The 14,185-nt window shown below is 42.4% G+C and overlaps 1 protein-coding gene across 1 annotated transcript in view; it reads right to left on the reverse strand.

Annotated features, from left to right (window-relative positions):
• The window catches only part of adamtsl7 (ADAMTS-like 7), a 409,961-nt gene that overhangs the window by 50,691 nt on the left and 345,085 nt on the right, over positions 1-14,185 (reverse strand). The window contains exon 8 of the mRNA XM_043674273.1: positions 4,198-4,402. Coding sequence (XP_043530208.1) covers positions 4,198-4,402 — 205 coding nt within the window. The remainder of the gene's footprint in view (positions 1-4,197; positions 4,403-14,185) is intronic.

The raw sequence follows: 14,185 nt of genomic DNA on the forward strand, positions 1-14,185 counted from the left end.
TATTAGAAAAGTCAATTTAGAACTCACAGACTGGTGTACAATTGTACAAATGTAATCTGTCTTTTATTCCTGATTTCATTGTGAATCATTGTATTTAGACAGAGCGGTTAACATGTCGGCTACTGACTGCATACCATGCCCATCATTCAGTGAAAACATGCCAATCCTTTTTGATGAAGGCAATTAATAGCATTATGGCAATCCTTTGAAATCCACAATGTTTAGTGAATGAAACAAGTTAAGTGCAAATTGCACTTTACATTAAAAATTCCACAAGCAAACACTCAGTTTGCCAAGTCATCAGTCCGGAACATACCATATCATTGCTAATTGTTTGAACATAAGATCTTCAAAGATTGTCCTTTGTAAAAACAAAGAACTGTGATCAGACGTCTGAGCTAAGTCTGTGAACCAAATGAATTTGTGTGTGCTTTGAAACATGTGAATACCAGCAGCCTGCCCCCACAGGCTTGTCAGCATTGGGACAAATGTAAATGATGGGACTGTAGCTGCAGTGATAGGATGCTGAATCACAGCTTTCTTACACTCTGCATAACTATCCAGAATCTGCAATGCACTCCACCAATCTACTGCTCCAACCTTGCCGCCTCACTTCTCATTTTTCTCCTTTGACCAGAGCAGCACATTTCAAGGGTGGCACGGTGGTTAGCACTGCTGCCTCACAGCGCCAGAGACCCGGGTTCAATTCCCGCCTCAGGCGACTCTCTGTGTGGAGTTTGCACATTCTCCCCGTGTCTGCGTGGGTTTCCTCCGGGTGCTCCGGTTTCCTCCCACAGTCCAAAAATGTGCAGGTCAGGTGAATTGGCCATACTAAATTACCTGTAGTGTTAGATGTAGGGGAATGGGTCTGGGTGGGTTACACTTCCGCGGGTCGGTGTGGACTTGTTGGACCGAAGGGTCTGTTTCAACACTGTAAGTAATCTAAAGATAAACCTTTCTTTTACTTTCACTCTTTATGCCTGCCCATGCTGCCACTATTGCCACTTACTCTTCCCACCATCTAGAGTTTCTTTCTCTTACTCTAGACAACAGGCTAAACTGCCAGAGATATTTGTACATACCTTCTACAGGCCAGATTCCAAATTCTCTTTCAGAATAAACTGGCACATAAGCAGGAGCTCCTCAGATCCAGATCCATGCTACCATCAACTCATCAACATATCCATCCAGGAAGTGGCAGAGGGAGAGTACAGAATGTGGCATATGAAGGTATGGCAGCTTCTTATGAGTCACTCAGATATCTTCCTCAAACTATTTTTTCACGCAATACCCAATTTACTCAGTACCTCGATTACACAGTGGATGTTTTACAAAGTGCCTGTTCAGACAATGCCCAATTTGCACAGTGCTTGTTTTAAGAAGGATCTATTCTATTTGCCTGTTCTGAAGAAGGGTCACCGGACCCAAAACATTAACTCGGCTTTCTCTTGCAGATGCTGCCAGACCTGCTGAATTTTTCCACCAATTTCTGATATTGTTTCTGATTTCCAGCATCCATAGTTCTTTCGCTTCTTGTTTTGAACTTGTTTGAAGTCAATAGGTAAGAAAATTGATCACACTACACATTGCTAATTATTATGAGTTCAATCCCTATGAACATTGTACATTAATTTCATCCCTTTAATAGGTTCATGTTTTGATTTCCCTATTTTCCAGAAAACCCCTTCTTACCTTAATTAAGACCTTGATTTAACTTAAAATTTGCCTGTCTTGTTATTATGATCTACTTTGCCCATTTCAACTGTATTGTTCAAAGTTTGTGAAAAGATTTGTAGCTCGGGTGCTCGTTGTTGTGGTTCTGTTCGCCGAGCTGGGAATTTGTGTTGCAGACGTTTCGTCCCCTGTCTAGGTGACATCCTCAGTGCTTGGGAGCACTGTGAAGCGCTTCTGTGATCTTTCCTCTGGCATTTGTAGTAGTTTGAATCTGCCGCTTCCGATTGTCAGTTCCAGCTGTCCATTGCAGTGGCCGGTATATTGGGTCCAGGTCGATGTGCTTATTAATTGAATCTGTGGATGAGTGCCATGCCTCTAGGAATTCCCTGGCTGTTCTCTGTTTGGCTTGTCCTATAATAGTAGTGTTGTCCCAGTCGAACTCATGTTGCTTGTCATCTGCGTGTGTGGCTACTAAGGATAGCTGGTCATGTCGTTTTGTGGCTAGTTGGTGTTCATGGATGCGGATTGTTAGCTGTCTTCCTGTTTGTCCTATGTAGTGTTTTGTGCAGTCCTTGCATGGGATTTTGTACACTACATTGGTTTTGCTCATGCAGGGTATCGGGTCCTTCGTTCTGGTGAGTTGTTGTCTGAGAGTGGCTGTTGGTTTGTGTGCTGTTATGAGTCCTAGTGGTCGCAGTAATCTGGTTGTCAGTTCGGAAATGCTCTTGATGTATGGTAGTGTGGCTAGTCCTTTGGGTTGTGGCATGTCCTCGTTCCATTGTCTTTCCCTTAGGCATCTGTTGATAAAATTGCGCGGATATCCGTTTTTGGCGAATACATTGCATAGGTGTTCTTCTTCCTCTTTTTGCAGTTCTGGTGTACTGCAGTGTGTTGTGGCCCTTTTGAATAGTGTCTTGATGCAACTTCTTTTGTGTGTGTTGGGGTGGTTGCTTTCATAGGATAAACAGGAAGACAGCTAACAATCTGCATCCATGAACACCAACTAGCCACAAAATGACACGACCAGCTATCCTTAGTAGCCACACACACAGATGACAAGCAACATAAATTCGACTGGGACTACACTACTATTATAAGACAAGCCAAACAGAGAACAGCCAGGGAATTCCTAGAGGCATGGCACTCATCCACAGATTCAATTAATAAGCACATTGACCTGGACCCAATATATCGACCACTGCAGCGGACAGCTGGAACTGACAATCGGAAGCGGCAGATTCAAACCACTACAAATGCCGGAGGAAAGATCACAGAAGCGCTTCACAGGAGGCTCCCAAGCACTGAGGATGTCACCTAGACAGGGGACGAAACGTCTGCAACACAAATTCCCAGCTCAGCGAACAGAACCACAAGAACTGTATTGTTCATTTTCCAAACTTTTGCTTACATGTAAGGAGTCACTTTGAATTAGAAATTGTTGGCAGAATGTCATGTTTTCCTGATATGGGTAGCCAACTGGCAAATGCTCTCATTAATGGCACGAGCCTAGAAAATAACCCTCAGGTTCAATGTGGAGGCAGGGAGCAATTTGAAAAATAGCTGCTCAATTGCACAAAAACTGACATTTGGATCAATGACAATTATCTAAAAGTTGACATCAGCGTACTATATAATACATATTTAAAAATGATCCTCTCCTGTCACAATACCCACGTCAGCTAAAAGAGATAGTGCAAAGTGCCCAGAGCAATCAGGTAGTTAAGTCAAAAAATCATGGTGTTAATTTACATTCAGACTTGGATTCCATGGATTCAATTGATTCTGGTTTAATTACTCTAATACTGAAATATTTGGCACCTAACCTAGCAATTTATTTGGACATGTATCCTTCCAAATTCTTAATTTCAGAAAATAGGGGCAAACTTAGAGTTTAAGAAAAATGTTAAGTACCCTGGGCCTAAAATTCCATGCAGGTCTTCACAATTTCCTGTCACAGGGTCTGTGTGTTTCCCCCTTATTAGGGTAAACGTCTGTCCAGCTAGTCTCCAGTGGGAGGAGATAAGGTGACGTCTTACTGAATTTCTAAGTCCTAATTGTTTCTCACAATGTCCCATTGTTTCTGTCTAGAAATCCAGCTCAGTGAATTTGTAATAAGTTGGTACCTGAGCACCCTGGAAGGTGATCCGTTAGCTCAGTTGCGAGGCTGCATGGTTGGTTTACATTACAGAGTGATGCCTAATAGTGTGGTTTCAATTCTTGTACCAGATGAGATGATCACAAAGGACTCTCCTTCTCAACCTCTCCCCTCACTTGAGGTATGGTAATCCTCTGGTTAAATCACCACCAATTATCTCTCTCTCGCTAAGGAGAGAGCAGGGCTTCATCTTAACTGCTGGAAAAAGACACCTGTTGTGAGAGCTTTGTGTCTTTTCACAAGAAAACCACTGTAAAGGTAAACATAACTTTTATCCCATATGAGAACAATGTTCTGATTGGTTGGCAAGTGGAGGAGATGTTGCCATGGTGAGGGCCCCAGTTTGTTGACTGATAGTTAGCACTTACCCAGGTAATTTCTGCTTTTCATCGTCTCGGTGACGTTAATTCGTGTAGCTCCTTCGGGAATTTCAAGAATCTTGTGATAGCCTACCGACATGATGGTTTGCTTGAAGATTCCAGATATCACTTTGCACGTGGTGTTGTCACCGCCACAAACACCACATTTGTCCATCACTTTGTTGGAGCCCAGTACCTCATCGCAACCAACTTTCTGTAAAATACAGGAGTGAAGTGAAAACATAATAGAGTCATAGAGATGTACAGCACGGAAACAGATTCTTTGGTCCAACCCATCCATGCTGACCAGATATCCCAACCCAATCTAGTCCCACCTACCAGCACCTGGCCCATATCCCTCCAAACCCTTCCTATTCATATACCCATCCAAATGCCTCTTAAATGTTGCAATTGTACTCACCTCCACCACTTCCTATTGCAGCTCATTCCATACCCGTACTTTATTTAATAAACAGAGATGACAGAGAACACTTAGGCTGTTGAATTCATTTCTTCACTGAATTCTACGATTCTCCACCTCAGTGTTTGAGAATCGTTTGATGAATTTAGAGTTTTAGCCACAACTCTCCAAAACCAGAAACTATTCTTTGCATGAAATGCCTCTTAATATCAGTCCTAAACTTACTATTTACTAGTTTCTTGTCATTGAGATAGTTGTCGTTTATTGAAATGGTCCTCACGTAGTATTTGATATTTCTCCATGCAGTTCTATGCTGAACTTTTGCTTCTATATTTTACTCAGGTTTTGGTGTTAGGAAGAAAATGCTGGTGTTGAAATTTGATGGGAACAACTTTGAAAAGTGGCATCCTCTGGTTTAACTGTGCCAATGTTAGCTGCACTGTATTTCGGTCAAAGAGCTTTTCAAGGCATTCCAGGCCCCTGCTGGAAATAAGTGCTGACTCCCTGACTAACGCAATTCAAGAGCAGAATTTATACAGTTGCAGCTTATCAGATGAGATGCTAAAATGAGTCCTCTTCATTTAGAAGAAGAACCAGTGCCCTGATAAATATTTGTCATCCAGCAACATGAGAAACAGATTACCTAGTCATTTCAATACTGGAGTCTGCACCATTGTGCTCCATTTCTTATATTACAACAGGTACTGCGTTGCAACATTGCCTCAATGGCTGTGGAATTGTGACAGGTGTAATATAAGTGCACAACATATTTGGGGACACCTGTGATTTACTTTCCAAATGTAGGAGATGGGGAGGTGGTAGAAGGAGGGTGATTCCTATGTTCCTGAACAGGTATTGCACCCAGGTCTGTTAGGTCCTGCTCTTAAGAGAGGAGTTCCTTTACGTTAAGCTCAGCAGCTATAGCCCTTGACTGAAGTGGTTAGTAGTTTCCACAATGTGTTGAGAGAAAGGGAAGGCCACATCCCCTAAGTGTGAGGCCTTGCATCAATCATTCGAAAACATGCAGGTTGCATTGGAGTCGGGTGCATCTCCAGGGTTAATAATCACCTTGTTCTTAGTTCCATCACTAACTCCCAGACTGCTAATGCTCTGGGCTTTTATCAATGGACTGGCCTCTGCAGGAGGGTCACGCAAGCCATCAGGGAAATCGTGACCTTAATAAAATGGTCATAAACAATGTCTTTGCCACTCCTGTTATGAGCTCAGTCACTCTCAGATCATCTTGAAAGAGTCACAAAGCATGGAGAACGGGAGACTGTGAGTGGATGTTGAGATTGTGCATCCAGGTTATTCCACCTCCAGAGCAGATGGATTGTATGTAACTCTGAAATCAGGCAGCAGTAAGATTCTGCTCTCAGCTGAAAGGGCTGCAGACTGAGACCAGTCCATCTTGGTGTGATGCTCACAGCGACTGGGAATAAGCACAAGTTCAAGTGCTTGACTAGACTTATTAGCTGCCATTTTTTAGATCTATTCTTGCTTTTGAAATACACTTTAGAAGAAACATTAGATCAGTTAGGTGTTTGCAAACAACACTCTGTGTTAGAAAGAGCACTGGAGTTGAAATAATTCCAATGGCGATATCATCACAATAAATGATTTTGCACAAATGAATAAAAATCCCATTTCTTGTCAGAAGGAGCGAAAGGTTTTGAAGGTGAAACAATTTGGATGACAGAGAGCATTGATAGTGTCTGTCTAGATGCCCATGAAATCTTTTACTCTAATGGAAAGTCAAGATGGCGGAACTGGCTGCAGCTGCAATGAAGTACAAGAAGCAAAAAGCAACAAACAAAATAAGTACGTTCAACCCTTAACTATCATGTCAGTCAATCTCCTATATCTTGGATTATGAGGCTTCACAGCCATCAACTCTAACACGATCTGTGACTATTGCTGAAGCAAGAAATCTGGTTACAGGCCATCATGACATCTTTGGAGGTGGCCTCAGGAGAACATAAACCACGGAAATTACAGCTTGGCCAGTCAGTGGACTGAAGGGGGTGAAACAATTTGTATCATTAACTAGTAAAGGTAAAGGCTCCAGAATGAAACTTTGCATGGGGTCCCTGATGACATAGATGGTATGATATCTCGCAACACACTTTTCCTGCACTTCTTTCTGTTTTGAGTGGTGCAGGCCTCTTAAGACACTTGAGAAGGAAGTACAGAGGCAGCAAACCACCGCAGTGGTTCAACATCTAAATGTCCTCAGTGTTGTGCCTCCTGTCCAGATTCTCCAGGAGTGCTGGAGCCAGGAAAATCAATCCTGTAGCCATCCCTTTGTTCATGTACACTTGCTGTTCTGAAGTGTCAGGACGGTGACAGAAACAGGGGCTTGACTAGAAACTTGACTACAATTTTGTCTTTGTACTTCTCTTCTCAATAAGCCTTATTTAAACTTATGCTGTACATCGGAATCTGCATTCTTTTAATGATAATCAAGATAATTATTCGCCACATATGCAATTTCATATGCTCAAGGGAGGTACATGAGTTGGGCGTGCACACTATTGGCAGAAGAAAAAACATGTCAAAATCACAGATGATATGAAATCCTTGTAAAATGTACCAAGACAAACATTTTACTTCCCACTTCTAGAGTGCCATATACCAGTTATAACACCACAATCACTAAGGCCATATTTTGAAGTTAAGAAAGTTATGTTACAACTGTAGTTGGCTCGAAAACAATAGACAAGATTCATCATTAAACATAAGGAACTGTACAAACCATTTTTTCAGTGGAAAATAGCTTTACTGCTGTTGCATAGTTCAGAGGTTTACCTATGATTTACTATTGAAGACCGTATTTTTGCAGAGTTTAAAAGCTCCTCTTGCAAAGAATGTTCGGCAAACGCTGAAAGAATATTCCAGGTGCGGCTCCAGTGTCATGTGATTCCTGGCACCCTGACCTGGAAATCCCTGGCAATCCAGTGACTTCTCCTTCCTACTCAGTGTTTGACTTTAGAGCAGCAAATGCTTAAAAAATGCTATTGCCTCCCTGAGGCTTACATGCTCCTCATGGAGAATATCAAAACCTTGATCAGAGTCAAACCCTTCTCAGCAGACCTGAGTAAAATGGAAGCTGCAGTATGGAAGGAGTGCCACATTGTCGGAGGTGTGCCTGTGTGTGTTCGGTTCAGAAATTAAAACGGTTCCCTTCTAAACTCTCAGGTGAACATAAAAAAATCCCATGTCATTTTCCTAAAAGGATTGCAGAAGTCCGTTTTTCCTTCAATCAGGATCAAGGAAAACAAATGAACTGATCATTAACTATTTCTGTAAGTGGGAATGTGTGCAAATTAACAGCATATTTCCCTTCAGTACAACAGTGGATGCACTTGGAAAGTACTTTATCAACTGGCAAAGTGCTTTGGAACGGTCTGAGGTTGTGTTTATATAGCAGCATTTACAAGTCCTTTCTTCATTGTTGGCGTTTTTGACAAGTATGCAAATGAATGGGATCATTGATGTAAACCTTACACTTGGCATTGAGACTCTGTGGTATTTAGCTATGCCACTCACAGAGACAAAGGTTGCTCAGTACTACCTCCACTTTAACGCCAATTTTGGCAAGCTAGACTTGGCACCGTTCTGCGCAAAGTGTCTGAGTACAAGGGACAGAGTTGCACAGAGAGGAGAGGTAGTGGCGAGTACAGCGTTGCTTGCTGGCCCAGGTTCTGACTGCGTAGATTGACATGATATGGTATTGTGCAGCTGGAGCAGCTGTTGGGTCCAGAGCTGTGCATTGCAACTGATTGTTATTGCCCACAAGTGTAGAGACAGGAAAGCAGCTGTTAATGCCGACACCACATGTGCAGACTCTTACTGAAGCTATCTCCTCTTTATTTCGAGTGATTTTCAGAACTCTCACTGCACAAAAGCCTAGAATACAGCAAACCACAAGAAAGTAGAACTAAGGATAAGGAAATAAGTTACCGATAAGCACATTAGTCTGGAAGTCATCTCTGCTGTTTTAGCGGGTGTTAACTCATTTATTTTAAACAGGTTAACACCTCATTTTAAAGCAACCATCAGGAATTCCATTCACCCAACACTGGGTTGACTGCACTCTTGATGTAACCCAAAGCCTTTTCATTGTCTGGAGACCAATATTGTTCATAAATCTATTCGAGTATTTTATTTTATTTTACAGAAATTTATGATTCTCTGGGTCATTTCTGCTTTGTATCAACACAGTGATGTTAATTATCGTAGCTTTGGTTCTGAATATTCGGCTGTTTGCCACATTTCTCTGAATGCACTCAGCAGGTCAGGCGACATTTATGGAGACAGAAACAGCCCTGTTTATTCTTGGCTGCGCGCTTTGGGACCCTGACATTTGGACCAAATGGAGGTCTTCGATTAGATTAGATACCCTACAGTGTGGAAACAGGCCCTTCGGCCCAACAAGTCCACACCGATCCTCCGAAGAGTAACCCACACAGACCCATTTCCCTCTGACTAATGCACCTAACACTGTGGGCAATTTAACATGGCCAATTCACCTGGCTTGCACATCTTTAGACTGTGGGAGGAAACCGGAGCACCCGGAGGAAACCCACGCAGACACTGGGAGAATGTGCAAACTCCACACAGTCAGTCGCCCAAGGCTGGGATCGAACCTGGGACCCTGGTGCTATGAGACAGCAGTGCTAACCACTGAGCCACCGTGCCACCCCAAAGTGTGTGAGTGCACATTTGATTCATGAAATATTTTATGCTGTTTCAACATTACTAATGGACATTAGTTAAGCTTTCACAGAATCCATACATGTGGAAACAGGCCCTTCAACCCAACAAGTCCACATCAACCCTCCAAAGAATAACCTACCCTATATTTATCCCTAACAAATGCACCTAACCCACACATCCCTGAATACTATGCACAATTTAGCAGAGCCAAATTTTAGATGTCTTCACCTACACTTCTGTATAGGAGGACCAGAGAGGGCATCCTAATTAGCTGCCTCTATGCTCACTGCTCCATTAAGGATTGTGGACGAGCTGACCACTTTGTGAGATGCTACTTTTCAGACTGTGTATGATCCTGAGCTTTTTGGTCTCCACTCATTTTAGTTCTCCTCCTGACTTCTCCACCGTAATGGGCCTCCTGTCGTGTTCTAATGAAGCTCAATGCAAGCTCAAGGAACAGTAGCTCATCTTCCAACTTTGCAGGTTGCAAGACCCCCCATCTCCCCACCCACCCCAGACTCAACAAGGAGCTCAACAATTTCAGACTGTGATCTCAATCCACATTTTGTTCTCTTTCACTTTGTTTGTTTTGTTTTCCCTGATTTATTCCTTTTATCTGCTCTTGGACAATGGCTTCCACTATTCTGCCACTCACACCACCTCTTGTCTCATTTTGTGTTTCATTATCTGTCCCATTACCACTCCCTTTGACCCTGCAATTTACGTTATTCAATTGTAAGGAGAACCAAATCTAAATGAAGCTTAATTCAGTTTTTTAAATGTTTGAAATACTTGCCAGGGTGACAAGGAAAGGAATGTAACATCTGGTTGGGGAGTCAGTGATGAGGGGTCACTTATTTAAAATCATTAGGAGAAAGTGAGGGCTGTAGATGCTTGAGATCAGAATCGAGAGTGGGGTGCTGGAAAAGCCCTTCCTGATGAAGGGCACTTGCCTGAAATGTTGATTCTCCTGCTCCTCGGATGCTGCCTGACCTGCTGTGTCTTTCCAGCAACCCACTCTCAACTATTTAAAATCATCACAAGGACTGAAGGAAGCTTGAGAACAAATATCTTCATGTTGAACCATACTATGACCCAGGGAATAGGTGAGGCAGTAACTATTGCATTTCTCTTACAAAACAATTATGTCAACATTTAAAGCAGAGGAAAACACCAGGCTTTGGGGAGACAGTGTAACAGTGGGATTGGGTTGAGATTGCTCTAGCATAGACAAAATCAGCTTAGTGTATGCACAGTAAAGCAACATGATTTACAAAGAGACATATGGGTAGGTTTATACACTCAGGCAGATAGACACCCAAATATGTACATAGGTAGACAGAAACACCCTAACATACACTCAGGGACATAGACGTACACACACAGGTGTGTATATTATATACATATATATATAGCCCATACACATATATATATTATGTACATATACATAGACCACACACACACACACCCACACATTTCTGTTTGATATTGTGATATTTGGTTACCAATGGAGTATGAATCATGTCTGAATTTCCTTAGTTGGGTAAACCCTACACAGCTGACTTTACACAGAACAAGAATCAGAGTGTCTTCCAAATGATTTTGAAACATTCTTTGCTGGTTATTAAGGTTCTGGGGATTTGATGCTTGTTCATATTAATATTTTCTACCATATGCACATTAGTTTTGTATCAAACTACCATTAGTAACTTATCATCTATTGTCTCACCGCTCCCCCCTTCCCAGCAATCATCTATCTATATTGCTAAGTGAGTGAGGATTCCAGATTAATTAATTAACTAAATCCCTCAATTTGAGGACTTTAATCTGGCCCTCAGCCATCAGTTACGCTCTGCAGGAGTGACAGCTCTGATTCCACTTACTGCAGCAACACCTGAGGTGGGAACCTATTTAAATGGGACAGAAGCACTCAAAATAGTACACAAGAGGTTTTACTGAAGGCTTTGTAGATAGTCAAGGTATTCAACAAATGAGTGTTTGCAGCCACATTGAACCTCCTATTAGGCCGTTCAGTTGGTGAATTAAGACACTTGACATCATTAACAATGGGCACCTGGCGGAAGTGGGTACTGCAGATGTTGGAGATTAGAGTCAAGATTAGAGTGGTGCTGGAAAAGCACAGCAGGTCAGGCAGCATCCAAGGTGCAGGAAAATCGAAGTTTTAGGCAAAAGCCCTGGGTCTGGTCTTAACATCCAAGAAAAATAGATGGCCTTCATTTAATAGAACATAGTCAGGCTAACTACTGGCTTGTGAGCTGGGTCATGGAAAGGAGCTGGAGTTCAGACCTACTCCTCGCCATCTGATTTTCCTGATATTTTTCAGTTGAATTGGAGTAACAGCACAAAATTCAGTCTCTAACTAATCTTTTCTTAAAAGGAAAATAAATATCTAGAGAAAAAGAATCCCCAGATAATCCATCAGTGAATGACACTGCTCCATTTAAGTTTTGTTGCTCCAGGTGAATGTATCTGTGAGTTATTTTACAACGAGCAATGCTTGAGGTGAGTTGGAACTTGTAAGTTTTATATGAAGCTGCATTTGCCCAGCATGGTCACTGCTTTTGAACTCAAATTTCTTACAGCGCCAGGCAAATTTCAGTGTAAGGAACACTTCCAGAATAGAGTACACTTTCCTGAAAAAACATCCTGTAATTGTGGAAAGAAACCCCATAAACAACTGGAGGGCCGTGTACAAGAACAGTTCACTGTCACATGACAAAACCTTTCCTTTGACAAGCATTAGGAAGGCTAGCCAGTTTTATAAAAATAGGATGTGGAACCAGGTGCAGAATTTATGGGTGTTGTCAAGTATTAATCACAATTCTTAGGAACTGGAAACCCAACCAAAACTCAAAGGGAGTCTGAACAGAAACAATTTTTTGAAAGCTCCATTTCCTAGACTTGCCAGAACTTTAAATTCTAACTTACAAACTAAAGTATTTAGCATCTTTAATAAGTCATAATGCCAAGGGTGATTTAAAACCAGCTAATGATCAGTATCTCCTACAAGCTCATTTGATCAAATGTAGTAAATTGTACCTGAATTTCCTAATAAAAGCCTCCATCACAGATCCTCATTTCCTTGTCTTAACGCTGAACATTTTGATGCCAGGCTGGAGGACATATTGCACACACTTTCAGGAATGGTGTCTTCACAGGTTTGTAGAGAATGCTGAATTTTAGGAAGCTGAAAAATATCCCAAAATTTATGGATTTGCACAAAGTCCAAGATGGTGGCGGAATAGGACTGTTGAGCTGGAGCTCACCTGCTGCATCCATTTCTTTTCTTTTTTTTCTCTTTTTGCATTTTTTTCTTTTCTTCTTCTTACCTCCCATCCTTTGGCGACATTGACGATGTCCAGGGTGATGCCAGCGCAGACTCCCACCCTCATCGCAGACTCCAGGCCTCCTCGCAGATTCCTGGCCTCATCGTAGATTCCAGGCCTCATCGCAGACTCCCGGCCTCATCGCAGATTCCTGGCCTCATCGCAGACTCCAGGCCTCATCGCAGACTCCTGGCCTCATCGCAGATTCCAGGCCTTATGCCTCATCGCAGACTCCCACCCTCATCGCAGACTCCAGGCCTCATCGCAGACTCTAGGCCTCATCATAGACTCCTGGCTTCATCACAGACTCCTGGCCTCATCACAGATCCTATCCCCAGCCTCATCACAGACTCCAGGCCTTATCACAGACTCATGTAAACCTGTTGGACTATAATCTGGTGTTGTGTGATTTTTAACCATCTGCACAAAACATGTTTTGCTGGTTAGTTGCATTAGTTGTCTGCATTAATTGCTCTATTCCTCAGAGGAAACTAAAAGAAGGTATACTGGCATTGCAGACAGTCCAGAGAAGGTTCACTCAACTGATATCAAGTATAAAGGGATTGTCTTATGAGGAGAGGTTGAGTAGGTTGGGCTTATACGCATTGTAATTTTTAAGAATGAGAGGTGAAACACATAAAGAATCTTAGGGGACTTGATAGAGTAGACACTGAAAAGATGTTCTCCCTTGTGGGACAGTCTAGGATCAGAGGACATAATGTCAGCTTCTGCCATGCCACTTCAGGATTTTAAATTCAATTGCATTAATAAAATATCCAAATGACAATGACAGCATCTGTAAGGGTGACCATGAAACTACCAGATTGCTGTAAATCCAAACTAATTTCACTTAATCAAAAATCACACAACAATGGGATATAGTCCAACAGGCTTACTTGAAACCACTAGCTTTTGGAGCCCCAATCCCTTTTCAGGCAGTCAGGAAGGAGCTGGGCTCTGAAAGCTTGTATTTCCAAATAAACCGGTTGGACTATAACCTGGTGTCATGTGATTTTTGACTTTGTCCACCCCAGTCCAACACCAGAACCTCCACATCATAATTTCATTTAGAGAACGACATGTGCCAAAAGATTTGGCTTATAAGTGGCTCCAGAGACACAGCACAGAGGTTGGCTCCTGACTGTTCTCTGAAATGGCCTAGCGAGGCATTCAGTTGTATTCGAGTAGGCAGCTCACCACCAGCTGCAGCCTGGGCCAGGGTTAAATACTGACCTTAGCAGAGACCAAGTATGTCCAAGTGGAAAAGGAAGGATTGAGCATCGATTTTGGTGTTAAGAAGTTCACCCATTTCCTTTACGGCAGGTACTTTGTACTGCCGACAGACCACAGGCTGCTAACCTTTGTTTTTGTAGATGGGAATACCGTCAATGGTGGCAGCATGCCTGCTGAAATGGGCCCCGGCTCTGTCAGCCTACCTGAATGAAATCAAACACCAACCGTCAGAGAAATGCAGCAATGCAGATGCTTTGTCGCTGTTACCAGGAAATAA

This window comes from Chiloscyllium plagiosum, chromosome 32 (assembly GCF_004010195.1).
Source record: "Chiloscyllium plagiosum isolate BGI_BamShark_2017 chromosome 32, ASM401019v2, whole genome shotgun sequence".
NCBI classification, from domain to species: Eukaryota; Metazoa; Chordata; class Chondrichthyes; order Orectolobiformes; family Hemiscylliidae; genus Chiloscyllium; species Chiloscyllium plagiosum.